Genomic DNA, 16,966 nt, shown 5'->3' on the forward strand with positions numbered 1-16,966 from the left:
TCTGGTATCAACCATCCTGGCCGTAAGTGTGATGATGCTTCTTCTAATATCCATAATAGAGGACCTATTCTAACTTTTATATCACTATATTCTTCTACGAGACCACATGTTATCATCCGGTTTCGCTATTCTATTCGCTAATGAATCTGACGGCAAGACAAGCCTGTGCCGTCGAATCCGCCGTTTTGAATAATCCAAATTTCCAAGTGTTTGTATTATTTTCCTGTCCTACATATAGTCCTCTGTCCGGAGGACAAACTCCTCATCGATGCAATTGAGACCTATAAAAATGTGCGGTTTGCTTATGTTTAAATTTCCCGAGCTGAATAAGCTGTCATGATCATTACATTTATATTCAAAATATATTTGTTAGTTGTGTCGTTATTTTATTCAGCAGCGTCATGTTCCTAATCCACAAAAGTAAGCTGTCGACTTACCTGATTTGTAGACGACGTCTGATACTGGCGGTCCTCGTAGCTGTTGTGCTCGTGTTCAGCATAAAATCCTTGACTTCAAATGGAAAGCTTGCAGCTGTTGAGGATATTTTACTGTTCAGCTCAAAACCTCCGCCAGGACGAACGATATTTTTTATAGAGAGCAGCTGCTACCGTTCAGAATCCCAGTACAATATGAGTAGCATTAAAGCGCATCAGGCCTGTGCCATTGAATCTGCCGCTTTGCATAATCCAAAATTCCAAGTATTTGTTCTGTTTGCCTGCTCCATCCGTAACGAATCAGTGCCCATCATTGATGCCCTTCTAAGCTACAAGAATGTGCAATTTCGGTCGATAAATCTGGATCGCTATGCAGAAGATACGCCTATCGCGGATTGGCTCAAGAAAGGCGATCTATTTAAGTCAAGGTTTAAAATTATTTTCCATCATAATTTAGCTACTGCTTTGATTTATATACCACTTAGTTATCTGATGTTTCACCTATCCGACCTACTCCGTTTAATAACACTTTATCGTTTCGGCGGCGTCTATATGGACATGGATGTTTTAGTGTTACGCAGCTTGGAGGAAGAGCCACTAAACTTTGCAGGTGCCGAGAGAGCAGATAGCATCGGCAACGGTGTTATAGGATTGGAACCCAATGGGTTTGGCCATCAGCTTTGCGAATTATTTCTGCAGGACTTCCAGGTTAATTATAGGGGCGAGACGTGGGCCCATAATGGACCCATGGGCTTGGTGCGCGTTTTGTCAGAGATTTGTGGTACGAATAATGTTACCCTCATGGTCAATAATCGGCAACGCTGTCAGGGATTTAAAGTGTTCGATGTTAACGCATTTTACGAGGTTCCCTGGCAGGAATGGAGATTATTTTTCCAGCCAGAGACTGCGCTTTTCGTGCGTGCCCGCACTGAGAACTCGATTATGGTGCATATATGGAATCACGTAGTCACGGAATGGCCCCTTCAAACTAATTCAATCACGGCCTATATGATGTGGGCGGCGCAACATTGTCCCAGGGTCTTTGCGGCCGCGGGGGAACTATTTTATTAGGCCAGGTGAAATTGCTCACATTTCGTTTTCAACTGATGCCTTGGCTATATTCTTTCAGGAATGATTGCAGCCGGATTGAAGCACTTTTGGTAACAACAATTGCACAGAAATTGTCTATTATTTGAACATTTGAAAGACATACGAAATCTATGTATCGTGTAGAGCAGAGTAAACAAATTCTAATTGCTTTGCACTCATCCGAGTGGCATCGTATAACCTGATTTGAAAGCAGATAATTTTTATTTGTCCTCAATTTTGTCTTATCTTCGACAGCCCGAAAACCCGTGTAATCAGATATACGCGTTGAGTTTGCGAGCATCATGGCTCTTTTCAACACATCCACTCTTAGCTTAACCCAATTAGTTTCGTATATTCTACACACATTGTAGTCAATCTTGATTTCCACTATATTTGGAACTTATTTGTTATTTAGAAGATTCTAAGACGGCTGTACATCAAACAAAATTACAGCTGGAACGGTTCGTGAACCTAGTGTTCCATTCAACTCATAATTCAACTTTTGGTTTGTTCAAAAATTGAAGGAAAGCTTAAACAATATAATTCAATATGATGGAAATATTGCAAGAGTTATTAAACCAAATTAGTTCTGAATAATTTTGTGACGAATTTGGTTAAAACTGCGAACTGGTACGATAAAAGTCGGGATTCTGCCCTGGTTTTAATTTAACAGCCTTTTAGAACTTACGTAGCTGAAAAAAAAGCTGAGTAAATAGTAAATCCCGGAGAAGAATGTTCGAATGTATGTAAGGTCACCTAGATTGTGGACTCGAGGTAACTTTCAGAAATACATACACTCGTATACCATACAAAGTTTCAGTTTATCTCCTTCCAGTCTCAAAATATCTGTAAATATACATATGCCAGTTTCAAAATATAGCAGCTAGATACACAGAACATGGTATGCATGTGCTTGTATATATATACAAATAATATTTACAATTATATGTGTGTGGGCGTGAGATATCTTTTTTTCTTCTTTCATTTGATATACTTAGCTAGCTTCTACAAATAATACAAAAACAAAAAAAAACAGCAGACCCAAAAATGTTTAAATTGACCCAGCTGAAAAAGCTACTTCGATCGTCACATGGACCTTAATTGTTCATACCGATGCAGCAGTAATTTAGTCTTGTCTTTACCTTCGTTCAGCATCATGATGTTCTTGCGTCTAAAAAGTAGGCTGTCGCCCTATCTAATCAATAAACGACATCTGGTATTAGTGATCGTGGTTGCTGTTGTGTTAGGTTACAGTTTCATTATCTTGATCTTGAATGAGAGAAAATTTATTAAAAACATTACGGATACGTCAGAGGAAAATAAACGAGAAACATTTGTGTCAGGACCTCAGCATGCGGAGGAACCGGCGACTACAATTATAGAGGATATTCTATTGTCCAGCTCAAAGCCTCCGCCAGGAAAAACAATTTTTTTTATTGAGAGTAGTTGCTACCGTTCAGAATCCGAGTACAATATGAGTAGCATTAAAGCGCATCAGGCTTGTCCCATCGAATCTGCCGCTTTACATAATCCAAATTTCCAAGTATTTCTTCTGTTTGCCTGCCCCACCCACCGTAACAAATCGATGCCCATCATTGATGCCCTTCTAAGCTACAAAAATGTGCACTTTCGGTCGCTAAATCTGGATCGCTATGCCCAGGGTACGCCCATCGCGGATTGGCTTAAGAAAGGCGATCTATTTAAGTCAAGGTTTGAAATTATTTTCACAATTTAGCTTCTACTCAGACTTACGTGTTATCCACTTAGATATCTGATGTTTCACCTTTCCGACCTACTCCGATTATTAACGTTATATCGCTTTGGCGGCGTCTACCTGGACATGGACGTCCTGCAGCTTCAGAGCTTGGAGGATGAGCCACTTAACTATGCAGGCGCCGAGAGAGCAGATAGCATTGGCAACAGTGTTATAAGTTTGGAGCCCAACGGATTTGGCCATCAGCTTGGCGAATTATTTCTGCAGGACTTTCATGTTAATTATAATGGTGATGCGTGGGCCCACAATGGACCCATGGGTTTGGTGCGCGTAATGTCAGAGATTTGTGGTACGAATAATGTAACCCTCATGGTGAATAATCGGCAACGCTGTCAGGGCTTTAAGGTGTTCGATGTTAACGCATTTTACGAGGTGCCATGGCCGCAGTGGCCACTGTTTTTCAATGCAGAGAGCTCGAATGAAACGCTGGCCCGCACCAAGAACTCGCGAATGGTGCATATATGGAATCACATAGTCACGAAATGGCCTCTTAAGACTGATTCAAAATCCCCCTATATGCATTGGGCGGCACAACATTGTCCAAGGGTCGTTGCGGCCACGGGCGAATTATTCTATTAGGCGGATAAGTCATAGGAAAAAATTCACTCTTGTTCATAAATATTTTAATCTAGAATGCAGCTGCAACTGTAGGTAGCTTAAAGTTTATTATCTTTCTATAACAACTTAAATTATTGTAAAATTTGCTGTCAGTTAATCGTCTTATAAAGAAAGCGAAAAAACGTAAATAAAAGAGCGTTGCACAGCGTGTAAACGGCATATAACAGCGTATAATTCCATTTTATACTTAGCCCACTTTTTAATATAGAGGGATCTTTTTTATGATGTCGTATACCTGATTTCAAAGAAAATAACGTGTGTTATTTATCTTCGACAGCCTCAAAATATACATTTGCTAATGCCACAACGTTTTGAATGGGTATACGCAAAGACTATGAGCATCATCGCATAAGAGACGGGAAGAGTCTTATTTATCATATCTGGCTTCCCCATAAGATTCTAAGAAGGATGCAGGGCAAACCAAATTTTTGTCAGTACAGCTTATTAATTTAGGTGCGGTTCGTGTACATGGTTTTCCACATTATTGAAATGAATTATAAGGCTTATGTTTGGTGTGGTTTTGAAATATTGTTTTGCTGTAAAAGGAAACTAATATTTTGTGAATACATCTGAATGTACATTGGGTTTTGTTGAAAACTTCAAAACATATATACACGTACTATTCATCAATAGGCAGAATTTGTATTGCCATTTGCGGACATGGGAAATATTCAATATTGCTATGTCAATATTGCTATTCTTGGTTTAGTTGGTAAAGTGTAAGTAGATGAGGAATTGCTTATTCGATCGATAATAGAATCAAGTCAATCTACACAATTTTTGGTAATTATGCTTCTCTTGTGAAAATATTAAGTTAGTCTGTTAACACAGATATAAAATATTTTAATTTTTACGTATCTTTTAGATACTTTTCTTGCGCTTTGGATTGATGACATTAGTATGCAGTTGAAGTATGTAATAGTATGCGTTGATCACCAATCAGTCAGTCACTCAGTCAGGACAAACAGTTTTATACTTATATGGAGATATGAATTTATAGATTATTTGTTACAGCATTTAAGCTTGTAACGTTGACAAATAGAAAACTGGAAAGTCTATTTGTTTAAATTGACCCAGCTGAATACACTCTCCTGGTTGTTACATCGAATGGTAATATGCTTTGCCTATTAAATAGCTAGTCAGTCTCATTTGTACCTTCGGCCAGCCTCGTCATGTTCGTACGACTAAAAAGTGGACTGTTGCCTTATCTGGGGTATAAACGGCGTCTGTTTTTAGCGGTTCTCGTTGCGGTTGCCTTTATTTTCAGTATATTATCGTCGACCTCAAGTTGGAGAAAAGTTCTTACAGAAATTAGGGACAATTATGAAAAGCCTACAGAGAAAACAGAACGGGAACAATTCGACTCAGAACCAGAGCATGCGGAGCTGTTGAAAATAAATCTTCCAGAGGAACCGGTGCCTATAATTATAGAGGATATTCTATTGTCCAGCCCAAAGCCTCCGCCAGGACAAACAATTTTCTTTATTGAGAGCAGTTGCTACCGTTCAGGATCCGAGTACAATATGAGTAGCATTAAAGCGCATCAGGCTTGTCCCATCGAATCTGCCGCTTTACATAATCCAAATTTCCAAGTATTTCTTCTGTTTGCCTGCCCCACCCACCGTAACAAATCGATGCCCATCATTGATGCCCTTCTAAGCTACAAAAATGTGCACTTTCGGTCGCTAAATCTGGATCGCTATGCCCAGGGTACGCCCATCGCGGATTGGCTTAAGAAAGGCGATCTATTTAAGTCAAGGTTTGAAATTATTTTCACAATTTAGCTTCTACTCAGACTTACGTGTTATCCACTTAGATATCTGATGTTTCACCTTTCCGACCTACTCCGATTATTAACGTTATATCGCTTTGGCGGCGTCTACCTGGACATGGACGTCCTGCAGCTTCAGAGCTTGGAGGATGAGCCACTTAACTATGCAGGCGCCGAGAGAGCAGATAGCATTGGCAACAGTGTTATAAGTTTGGAGCCCAACGGATTTGGCCATCAGCTTGGCGAATTATTTCTGCAGGACTTTCATGTTAATTATAATGGTGATGCGTGGGCCCACAATGGGCCCATGGGTTTAGTGCGCGTAATGTCAGAGATTTGTGGTACGAATAATGTAACCCTCATGGTGAATAATCGGCAACGCTGTCAGGGCTTTAAGGTGTTCGATGTTAACGCATTTTACGAGGTGCCATGGCCGCAGTGGCCACTGTTTTTCAATGCAGAGAGCTCGAATGAAACGCTGGCCCGCACCAAGAACTCGCGAATGGTGCATATATGGAATCACATAGTCACGAAATGGCCTCTTAAGACTGATTCAAAATCCCCCTATATGCATTGGGCGGGACAACATTGTCCAAGGGTCGTTGCGGCCACTGGAAGGCTGTTCTATTAATTCATATAGAATATTTTTATAATTGAAAAGATTCGTGAGACTTATGCTTTAGGTGGCTTTGAAATATTGTTTTGCTGCATAAGGAAACGAGTATTCCGTGAATGCATATGAATCTACATTGGGGTTCTTATACCCTGAACACATTAAAAAAGGGGTAGCAAGGTAAAAGTATTTGTGCAAAATGTAGCGGTAATAACAGGCAGAAGGAAGCATCTCCGACTCCATAAAATATGTATATTCTTGATCAGCATCAATAGCCGATTCGATCTAGCCATGTCCGTCTGGTCGTTCGTACGTATGTATGAACGCAAGTATCTTAAAAATAATATGAGCTAGAGTCTTGAATCTTTAGCCTCCTAGTCCATACACAGATCGAGTTTGTTTCCGATAAATAATACGAGCTAGATCCACGAAAAGTGACACGTTTACTCTCTCATTTTATACCTGTCGCTACCTCCTCACTACCTCATAGCTATAAATCAAATTGATAACCCAACTTCTATTTTCCACCAATTTAAGCTACAACTTTAATACAATTTACTTTTTGAGAATACACAAATATTTTATGGTACAATCAAATATTCTGTAGAAAATTTCATGCTGATCGGTTAAGAAACACGTGTTTGCGGCACCAGCGCAAATTTGAAGCATTATAATTAGGATTGTATTGTTTTCTGTGCTACTATTTTAATTGGTTTTTTTTTCTCACTAAGACTTAATTATTGCTGTGGCTGTTGAGTAAAGGCGGTGGCAAGTGGTGTTGTCTGTCGCGAGTTCGAGACTTTCCGGGAAACATTATTTTTTTGTGGCTGGTGTGGCTGTTGAGTGGAAACGGCGGCAAGTAGTGTGGTTAGTTGCGAGTTCGTTTTTTTTTAAATTTATCTTTGTTAAACATTAAAACACTTATACACGTGCTATTCATCAATAAACAGAAAAAATATTTATATTGCCATTTGCGGTCATAGGAAATATTCAAATATGTATATGTGGGTACACTTGTCCACACGAGCGTACTCCACTGTCAATATTGCTATTCTCGATTGTTTAAGCCGGCTCAGTTGGTAAAGTGTAAGTAGACGAGGAATTGCTTATTGATACAGCTGAGCAATCCGATTGCCACGCTTTATTCGCGAAGATGGCAGCACCGATAATAAAATTGGGTCAGATTATTTATTAATCGTTACACAATTTTTGGTAATTAGGCTTCTCTTGTGAAACTATCTAGTTAGTCTGTTAACACAGATATAAAATATTTTAATTTTTACGTATCTTTTAGATACTTTTCTTGCGCTTTGGATTGATATACATTAGTATGCAGTTGTAGTATGTAGTAGTCAGGACAAACAGTTTTATACTTATAAAGAGATATGAATTTATAGATTATTTGTTACTTGTAACGTCGACAAATAGAAAATTGGCAAGTCTATTTGTTTAAATTGACCCAGCTGAATACACTCTCCTGGTTGTTACATCGAATGGTAATATGCTTTGCCTATTAAATAGCTAGTCAGTCTCATTTGTACTTTCGGCCAGCCTCGTCATGTTCGTACGACTAAAAAGTGGACTGTTGCCTTATCTGGGGTATAAACGGCGTCTGTTTTTAGCGGTTCTCGTTGCGGTTGCCTTTATTTTCAGTATATTATCGTCGACCTCAAGTTGGAGAAAAGTTCTTACAGAAATTAGGGATACACATGCGTCTACGAAACACAATTATGAAAAGCCTACAGAGAAAACAGAACGGGAACAATTCGACTCAGAACCAGAGCATGCGGAGCTGTTGGATCTTCCAGAGGAACCGGTGCCTATAATTATAGAGGATATTCTTTTGTCCAGTTCAAAACCTCCGCCAGGACGAACCATATTTTTTATTGAGAATAGCTGCCATCGTTCATATACCCATTACAAAATGAGTAGAATTAAGGCGCATCAGGCCTGTCCCATTGAATCTGCCGCTTTGCATAATCCAAATTTCCAAGTATTTGTTCTGTTTGCCTGCCCCACCCACCGTAACAAATCGATGCCCATCATTGATGCCCTTCTAAGCTACAAAAATGTGCACTTTCGGTCGCTAAATCTGGATCTCTATGCACAGGATACACCCATCGCGGATTGGGTCAAGAAAGGCGATCTATATACATCAAGGTTTAAAATTATTTGTCAATATAATTTAGCTTCTAATTTGTTATCTATCTACTTAGATATCTGATATTTCACCTTTCCGACCTACTCCGATTAATTACACTATATCGCTATGGCGGTGTTTACCTGGACATGGACGTCTTGCAGTTACGCAGCTTGGAGGATGAGCCACTGAACTTTGCAGGAGCTGAGAGAGCAGATAGCATTGGCAACAGTGTTATAAGTTTGGAGCCCAACGGATTTGGCCATCAGCTTGGCGAATTATTTCTGCAGGACTTTCAGAAGAATTATGATAGCGATGCGTGGGCCCATAATGGACCCATGGGCTTAGTGCGCGTTTTGTCAGAGATTTGTGGTACGAAAAATGTTACTCTCATGGTGAATAATCGGAAACGCTGTCATGGCTTTAGAGTGTTCGATATTAACGCATTTTACGAGGTGAAATTTGATGAATGCATAATGTTTTTCAATCCGGAGAACTCGACTGAAACGCTAGCCCGGACTAAGAATTCGCGAATGGTGCACATATGGAATCACATAGTCAGAAAATGGCCACTTAAGATTGATTCAAAATCCGCCTATATGCACTGGGCGGCACAACATTGTCCAAGAGTCGTTGCGGCCACTGGAGAGTTGTTCTATTAAGCCCATCTGGCTTACTCATGTTTCAGTTGTGTTGATTATGAGGATATTGTTACACATATTATTTTTTCACGTATTAGTATTAATAAGACATAAGTTAAATATTTCTCTTGATCGTACAAAACTTCAGTACGCACACACATGTATATTAATTGTAATGAATTTGAAATTAGTTGCAATCGCTGCAATAATCAGCTGTTGGTTGGCAGCAAATGTAACTGTAAGTAATTTTAAATACACTGCGCTGATACTAATACACTTATCGATATCGATAATTGTACACAACTTGTAATAATAACTTTTGTAAAAAAGCTGATAAAAAACAGGTATAAAATTTAAGCGAAAAAACAATAAGTAAAACACCGTTTGATAGTACTCACGTTCAACATATGCTGAATGGTTAGTGATTCAATGCAATACGTACAAAAAATGTTATCGATGGATCGATAGGGATGAGAATCAGTATAAAGCGATTTTGAGTAAACTGTTAACATTAATCTGTTAAGTTAACATTAGCATTGCATAGTTAAATCCTCTTTGCACAAGTACCAATTGCTGCGTCGGAAATATTGGAGATTTAACTTTTTTTTAAAATGCTATAAGCAGCGGTGAGTTTGTGTAATAAATTTTATATTCTCGGCTTTTGTAAGAACAGTGCCGCGTCTGTGCAAATTGTAAATGTATTCTATGTGCACATTAATATTTATTACGTTTGAGTTACTGCAAAAACGGTTGATTTTGCCACAAAGGGTGAAAAACAAAACGAAGTACATATATATGTGTGTATATGTATGTATGTATATACTAAGGCCCCATCTTAAACTCCAGCTGCTTAGTTTCGGGCTGTTATGAAAATGCTGCTGGGTCGATATAATACTAGAACATATAAGAAACTCACGAATTCACATCATTACATATACAACTGACCCTTAACACTTGACAGAAATGTAAGACGCATTCAGTTACAAATTAAGAGTCTAGCTTAATTTTGTGAATGGTTTTTCTATTTCGTTTGGCGTCGCTAACGTGTCTCGTTTCACCTTGGTGTGCGTGTCAACACAAACACACATTTCTTATTTGTACTCTCCGCTCATTAGCGGCTTTTCGGACGTCATTTACATACATATGTATGTATATATATACACAAGCAGACAGAAAGAGACATCTGTTTATAAGTATGTAATGTGTATTTGTTTGTGTTCGTATATACCAGTTAAAATGTATGTGTATGAAATATTTATAAAACGGTTGTTTTTCGATTTGAGACCATTTTACATACAGTTACACTTACAAATGCACATATGCGTGTGCAAGTATGTATATTCTCGATTCTTGATTATGTAACTTTCTCAATGTACGCAAGTCAAGTAGCTTAAAAATTAATATAACGATTTAATAAGTACGTGTGTATGTGTACACATGTTTTGATGAATGCCTCTTTAAATGTATGTACAAATGAATGTGTAAGTCGCCGACGCTCTTCGTTTTATACGTACCGTATTTCTGCAAGCTGATAAGCCATCTTTTCAGAGATTTATACCCATTTGCTATAAACGATTTCGATGGCCTTAAACTTCAACTTAATAAAAGAAAAGAACAGTTTATTATTTTAATGTGCATACAAAAATGTACATAGGTACGTGCATATGAATTTATATTGTATGTTCATGTTTTGTTTGTGCTAATTTAATTATTATCTTTCATTTGTGTCTTTTCGTGTACCTTGCGCATTTTATTTTTATTTTTGTCACTTTAGCTACTTTTTCTTTTAATACCCTGTAGCCATTAAAAATGAGTAAAAAGTGTATAACAACGGCCATAACTAAGCATTTTTGCCTACTTGTCGCAGAGTTTGAAACCTGCCTTATTGAGAAAGCGAAACGGGAAAAATATTGTTTCTTACGATATATCAATTACGATATTAGGATGTCGCGAAGATTGTTTACTATTTTATTTATTATAGTTTGTGTTGTATAACACATTAACTAGAATGGAGTACAAGCAACAGCGAGTATTTTTGGTGACCAGAAAATCGTAATTTAATTATTATAATTAATAAAATATTTGAAATGTACCAAATTTTACAGGGGGTTTCGTAATTCTTATATTTTAAGTGTTGTTCTTAAAGATAAGAATTTTGAATATACCGGGTCTAATATGTTGAATTTATAATTTTTGTGTAAACAATAACGTTGTCTGGCTAAGATAACACGTAGTGCATTGTTGCTCGTCTGCAAGGGTATTTAATCTTCCTCACTTCAAAGATAACCATTCTTACCTGGTTTCCGGTATATCTATAAGATTAAGGCTCAAAGCCAAGAATGTTATTGATGATATATTTGAACCATCCGAAGAGTTTTTAACACTATGGACTGTTAAAGGTACTTGTGATTTTATACACACTCTCTGAATAGAAATCAACAGTTAACAAAAGCCATTTATTAATGAAAAACTGTATATTTTCGTCCACAGGTGTAATATGCAATCGCACAATGAGACACATATAATGCCATATAAGTTTTTGAGATTACACACGGAAAAATGGAAACAATATCCAAGATCTCCCTGATATTGGCTGCATTGTTTGTTAACATTGCGGTCGCCGCCAATGCGGAAAATCAACTCGGCTGTGTCACCGCGTACAGCCCAAGGAACGTCACGTTGCAGACGCAGGGTAGAGCCATAGGAGTCAAGGGAACGGGAGCAGTAACGACTCGAACGTGGCAAGAGCACGAATTCTCCCTGCTGGGTTACAAGTTCCATTTGCCCTTTGTGGGTCATGCTGTCGACTCAGATGTAGACGATGGTGATAGTCTCGATGATGCCTGGCTGCTAGATAACAGCGCGCAGCCAATGTACACCAGACAGGAGGAACAACTAGAACAGGAAAGCTCCGAGCAGGGTGATCCTGCCAACAGCATTGTAAAGCTACGCTGTCAGAATACAAGCGTAACAGAGATCAATGCCCAGCTGCTGTTTAATCGCCATATAAACTATGAGCAGGTGACACTGATGCATGTGCCAGGCAATCCTGACGAATCACTGCAACTGCAACCGTACGAGAGCATACGGCAATTTAAATGGATGCTTAGTTCACTGCAGGACGACACATTACAGCGACTCTTTGAGCAATATGGGCAACGTTTTGATACTGTTGAAACTTTGGACTTGAGCGAGAATCGGCTGAGCTGCATCCACTGGGCGCAGCCACAGGCCATGCGCCGCCTTAAAGTACTTAAGCTGAGTGGCAATCGCTTAGCCAACTGCAGCCTGGCCGAGCTACAGCATATGAATCATCTGTTGGAGCTGCACTTGGATCGCAACGAGCTGCGGGCACTGCCCGTACACTTTGTGCATCAGCTAAGCGAGCTCCGACTGCTGAATCTTACCGATAATGAGCTGGCCGAGCTGCCCCGCAACATATTTGAGGGTGCACTGCAGCTGGAGTTGCTGCATCTGGCCGGCAATCGGTTGACCGTTTTGCCCTTCCAGCTTTTCCAGACGGCGCGTGAACTGCGCCTGTTGGATCTCAGCAATAATCGCCTGCTCTCGTTTCCTGACAACTTCTTTGCACTCAATAATCAGCTGCGTCAGCTGCAGCTGCAAAGCAACCAACTGCAGTCCATAGGCAAGCATAGCCTGTATAATCTTCGCGAGCTGCGGCATCTGGATCTATCACAGAATGAGCTGGGCAGCATTGATCGCAAGGCCTTCGAGTCGCTGGAACATCTCGTAACACTCAATATATCTGGCAACAAACTAAAGCTGCTGTCCTCCATAATATTCCAGCCACTTGGAGAACTGCAGCAATTAGATCTTAGTCGGAATCAGTTCAAGCAGTTGCCCGATGGACTCTTTCAGACGCAACGTAAATTGGTGTTGCTGCGAATCGATAAAACCCCTCTGCAGCAGCTGCCCAATTGGATATCCCGCAACGAGGACTACGTGGACGGGCAAATACTTCAACGTCTGCGCTATCTGTCCATGCAGCAGAATACGCAGCTCACCCAGCTGCCCGCTACGTTGTTTGCCAATGTGCGAAATCTGCGTGAGCTGCTGCTGGCCGACAACAGTCTGTCCAAGCTGCCCTCACAGATCGGCAGCCTGACGCGTTTGCAGCGTCTTAGTGTGCGCGGCAATCGCCTGGGCTCGCTGCCGGAGAGCCTCAAAGAGCTGAACAAGCTGCAATATTTAAACATCTTGGGCAATGAGTATATTTGTGATTGCAGCATGTACTGGCTCACCGGTTGGCTAACAAATGCGACGACCTCGTTGCGACGGGCAGCCATAGCTGCCAATCGTACACTTGATTCGTATGAGCATATTGACAACCAGATTGATGCACTCAGCTGTCAATATGGCTATCCCGGGGACATGTTGCGCGTGCTTAGCAATCTCAACTGTAGCGTGCCCGTTGTGGTGCAATCCTCAGAGCCCAAGATGTACAGACTACACGCCACCGCCAAGCTTGAGTGCATGGTCTTCGGTAGCCCAACACCGGATATTATTTGGGTAAGTCACTGGATTCCTATTTCAACCTGGTTCAACAATGGGTCTACTGTTTGCAGGTGACGCCACGTCACAAGATTTTGCGTCATCACGCCGATCCTGACAAGCGACCCATCATCATCAACAGCGATAAAGAACATCAGCCCAGTAAATTTGAACTTTTCGCCCTGACGGACGACAGCAACGCCCAGACGTTGCACATAAACATCAGCAGGCAGAAGAGCATTGTGGGTCAGCGTGTGGTGCTCATCGAGAACGGCTCGCTGCTGGTGCATAATATATCTCGCGGGGACAGCGGCCTCTACACCTGCTATGCCTTCAATGTGATGGGCAATGCATCGGCTGGCATAAGGTAAGATCATAACAACCATATTCATATTGGGCCTGCGCACCCAACAGTCAAGCTTCTTCAAATTTAATTTGCAGTTCCTTAGTTTGATTTTTTAAAGCATATTTTAATAGCACCATTTGTAGGCCCAGCTATACTGGGATCTATTGACAGTGACAAAACAGAGGTCTAACCAAACCTTAAGGTACTTGTACTAAGCCATTAGGCTTAGCAACAGAACCCTCATCTGGTAAGAAGCTCTCCAAGAAGTGCCTTATTCCTTGCTTAACGCTGAACAATACTGGTAAATAGACATTTCTGGTACGACCAGATGGACTAGGGCCGGGGCTAGCCCCTTTTTGAGTTTGCCCCGTTTGTGGGAGTATTGTGGCAACTGTGATAGAGCCATGTTTACCATAGAGTTGCGTATCTACCGTGTGATGTGTATATAAACCAGCAGAGGCCTTACTGCCTACTGAATGGGGAATCTCAAGACGTATTCCGACCCGTTATCATATATGTTGACATTACTGTTTGTTAAATAAACTTAAGTACTTAGGAGATGCAAATTATGCTATTTATCTGGTATAGCATTCCATGTATTTTATTTAATAAGCCGAAGATGACCGTTTGCACACTTTGAATTTTGTTTATCAATTACGTTAACATTACATTTAAAAGGAAAACTCACCAGAAGTAAAGCAATGCGATACATAAACAAAAGTGCCTATTGACATTTTAGTATTTATGGCCAACACGTTAATAAATAAATATTTTTTCTAAGGTTATAGTTTTTAACTATGAATCAAACTTTTAAATAACACTTGCAATGAGTACGACCAATACAAAAACCCCGGATCTGCGATGTTCAGGGCTGGGTCACTTAGATGCAGCCACAGCGATGAATATAATTAATTGTACATAATATTAATATTGTTTTAAACGAGTTTGGGATATAGTTATAAACTATTTACCTATCTTTTCCAATAGCATCGTCTTGGAAAACACTACATCCTTAACCAAAACTGGGATTCGAATCCGAATTCTCGTTCTGCAGTTGCCTGACAGACTGGGTCATCAACCGCAGACGGCAGATTTGTGTATTTATTTTAATCTGAAACAATATTTGTTTTGAATTTTAATCTTAGTGAACGTGTCCCATAGTTTTTTTTTAATCGCGCCATATTTAAAATAACTAAATTATTCCCATATCTCTTCACAGACTCTACATTGATCCCATTGTATTTTATCGTGTCAAAATCGAGAGCCTTCTGGCTGGCACACTGCTTGCAACGGCATTTTTGTTGCTCACACTCCTGGTGCAAGGATTGCGCAGCTGCCTGGCTAGATTCGGTGTCTGCGATCGTTTGTCCTGTTGTGCGAATCGCAATAAGAAGTCACCGAGATCGCGGCAAATTTACGCAATGCTGGACAGCATTGAGAGCTACAAGAGCCAGCAGCTGGAGCGTTTGCGTGAGAATTATGCACAGCAGGTGCATCGTATCCGGGAGAATTGCGCACAGCAAGTCGAGTGGATACAGAGCAGCTACACTACGCAGGCCAAGCACATTAAGGAGTTCCGCGACATGGGCTCCAATCATCTAACCGCACTAAAAGATCAATACTGCGATCAGGTGAAGAAGGTGCGCGACTATTCCACCGGCCAATTGAGCTGGGTGCGCGAGAACTATGTCTTCCAGCGCAATAAAATCCGCAAATTCAGTGCCCACCAGGTGTTGCGACTACGCGAAGGCTACAAGTATCAGCAGCAGTCATTGAACAAAGTGCTGGAAAATCTGCCAAGCTTCTATTTCGAGAACTGTCGCAGTCGCTGCGAGGAGGATATTGTTGAGGGTAAGTATCGGTATCAATTTTGTATAATAAAATGAAATAAATATTTCGCTGCGTTTCCTTTACAGACATAGACTGTTACTTAAAGAGCCAAATGGAGAAGGAGCTGCACATACAGAAAATTAAATCACGTCTGATGGTCGCTGACAATTCGGCTAGCAAGGCATCTCTTTATTATACGCCGCCAGAGGACGATCTATTTCATCGCTCTCAGCTGAACCTGCAGACTACGCCAATACATATAAACTATATTGACGAGAATCTGGATCATCAGAAGTTGGAGTTGTACGACTTTAAAATAGATCCGCAAATGTTGCTCTTTAGCAAATCAGAACTGTATGTTAATCCAGAAGGCGCAAGCAGCAGTCAGGCAGCTGCCATGGCAGCTTTACTTGGCTGCAGCATCGAGGATAACAACCAGAATGCGCAGCTTTTGGAGGAGCATGTTAGTCATGTGGAGATGACTAAACTGAAGGATGCAAGTGATGTTAAAAATTCCAAATCGTGTCCTGCTATTTATAAGGTATCCAAACAGCAAGATGGTAGCACGCTGCACGAGCTGCTCACCGAAGACGGATCACCACATCAGATGGTGCATCTCAATCCAGTCGACGAGTCGACATTGACGACGTTGCAGATGCCCAAGGAGAAGCTAAACATCGTTGTGGACGACAGTGACGAAGACGAAGACCGGTTATCTCAAGATCAGATCAATACAGAACTAGAAGATTCCAATACGCCGCCGGCGCCCGCGTTAGCCGCATGCAACTCCAACAGCTTCCCTGACAACTGCAGTCAATCCTATCAGCCGGCCAGTGCGCAGCCTGCTTGCAACACGTAGAGATTTTATTAATTTTTAAATATGTTATTAAAGTAAAAAAGCACACAAATACAAAAACCCAACAAAAATTGACGCTAAAAACACATTAAACAAATGTTAATGTTTAAAATGTGTAAAATGAAAATGCATCAAACAATAATTACGTATAGAGTTAATTAGTGAAACTTAATGAATTCAAAAACTAAACATTGGATGGATTAAACATAAATGAAAAAAACAAGTCATACGATTTAAATAATAGTAAAATTTAAAACTTAGAATGTGCTCGTGTGGAGAAGGTATCATCAATAATGTCAATAATACTTGAAAAGCCCCCATTTGTGATTTCATCAATAACAT

The 16,966-nt window shown here is 40.3% G+C and overlaps 4 protein-coding genes and 1 long non-coding RNA gene across 6 annotated transcripts; 4 read left to right on the top strand and 1 right to left on the bottom strand.

Moving 5' to 3' along the window:
* Positions 1-380: 380 nt before the first annotated feature.
* LOC116651716 (uncharacterized) lies at positions 381-8,660 on the bottom strand. Its single transcript, XR_004304745.2, has 2 exons — positions 8,583-8,660; positions 381-2,369 (listed from the first exon to the last, which is right to left on the bottom strand). It is a non-coding gene; the product is annotated as an uncharacterized lncRNA (long non-coding RNA).
* LOC6629105 (lactosylceramide 4-alpha-galactosyltransferase) lies at positions 2,429-4,059 on the top strand. The gene is made up of 2 exons (XM_002051653.4): positions 2,429-3,233; positions 3,291-4,059. The coding sequence occupies exons 1-2, from the start codon at positions 2,614-2,616 to the stop codon at positions 3,874-3,876; spliced, it is 1,206 nt and encodes a 401-aa protein (XP_002051689.2). The 5' UTR covers positions 2,429-2,613; the 3' UTR covers positions 3,877-4,059.
* LOC6629103 (lactosylceramide 4-alpha-galactosyltransferase) lies at positions 4,974-7,071 on the top strand. The gene is made up of 2 exons (XM_002051652.4): positions 4,974-5,674; positions 5,732-7,071. The coding sequence occupies exons 1-2, from the start codon at positions 5,088-5,090 to the stop codon at positions 6,315-6,317; spliced, it is 1,173 nt and encodes a 390-aa protein (XP_002051688.3). The 5' UTR covers positions 4,974-5,087; the 3' UTR covers positions 6,318-7,071.
* Positions 7,765-9,101, top strand: LOC138910850 (lactosylceramide 4-alpha-galactosyltransferase-like). The gene is made up of 2 exons (XM_002051651.4): positions 7,765-8,459; positions 8,516-9,101. Exons 1-2 carry the CDS (start codon positions 7,858-7,860, stop codon positions 9,099-9,101), a joined length of 1,188 nt encoding a protein of 395 aa, XP_002051687.2. The 5' UTR covers positions 7,765-7,857.
* Positions 9,102-9,569: 468 nt separating this feature from the next.
* LOC6629102 (uncharacterized) lies at positions 9,570-16,865 on the top strand. 2 transcript variants are annotated; one of them, XM_070209356.1, is made up of 6 exons: positions 9,570-9,706; positions 11,571-13,610; positions 13,667-13,959; positions 15,158-15,789; positions 15,855-16,268; positions 16,326-16,865. In XM_070209356.1, the coding sequence occupies exons 2-6, from the start codon at positions 11,640-11,642 to the stop codon at positions 16,625-16,627; spliced, it is 3,612 nt and encodes a 1,203-aa protein (XP_070065457.1). In that variant the 5' UTR covers positions 9,570-9,706; positions 11,571-11,639; the 3' UTR covers positions 16,628-16,865. The 2 variants fall into 2 exon arrangements, with proteins under 2 accessions (XP_070065457.1, XP_002051686.1); XM_002051650.4 differs by having other exon boundaries at positions 15,855-16,865.
* Positions 16,866-16,966: the final 101 nt, after the last annotated feature.

Source organism: Drosophila virilis, chromosome 4 (assembly GCF_030788295.1).
Source record: "Drosophila virilis strain 15010-1051.87 chromosome 4, Dvir_AGI_RSII-ME, whole genome shotgun sequence".
NCBI lineage: Eukaryota > Metazoa > Arthropoda > Insecta > Diptera > Drosophilidae > Drosophila > Drosophila virilis.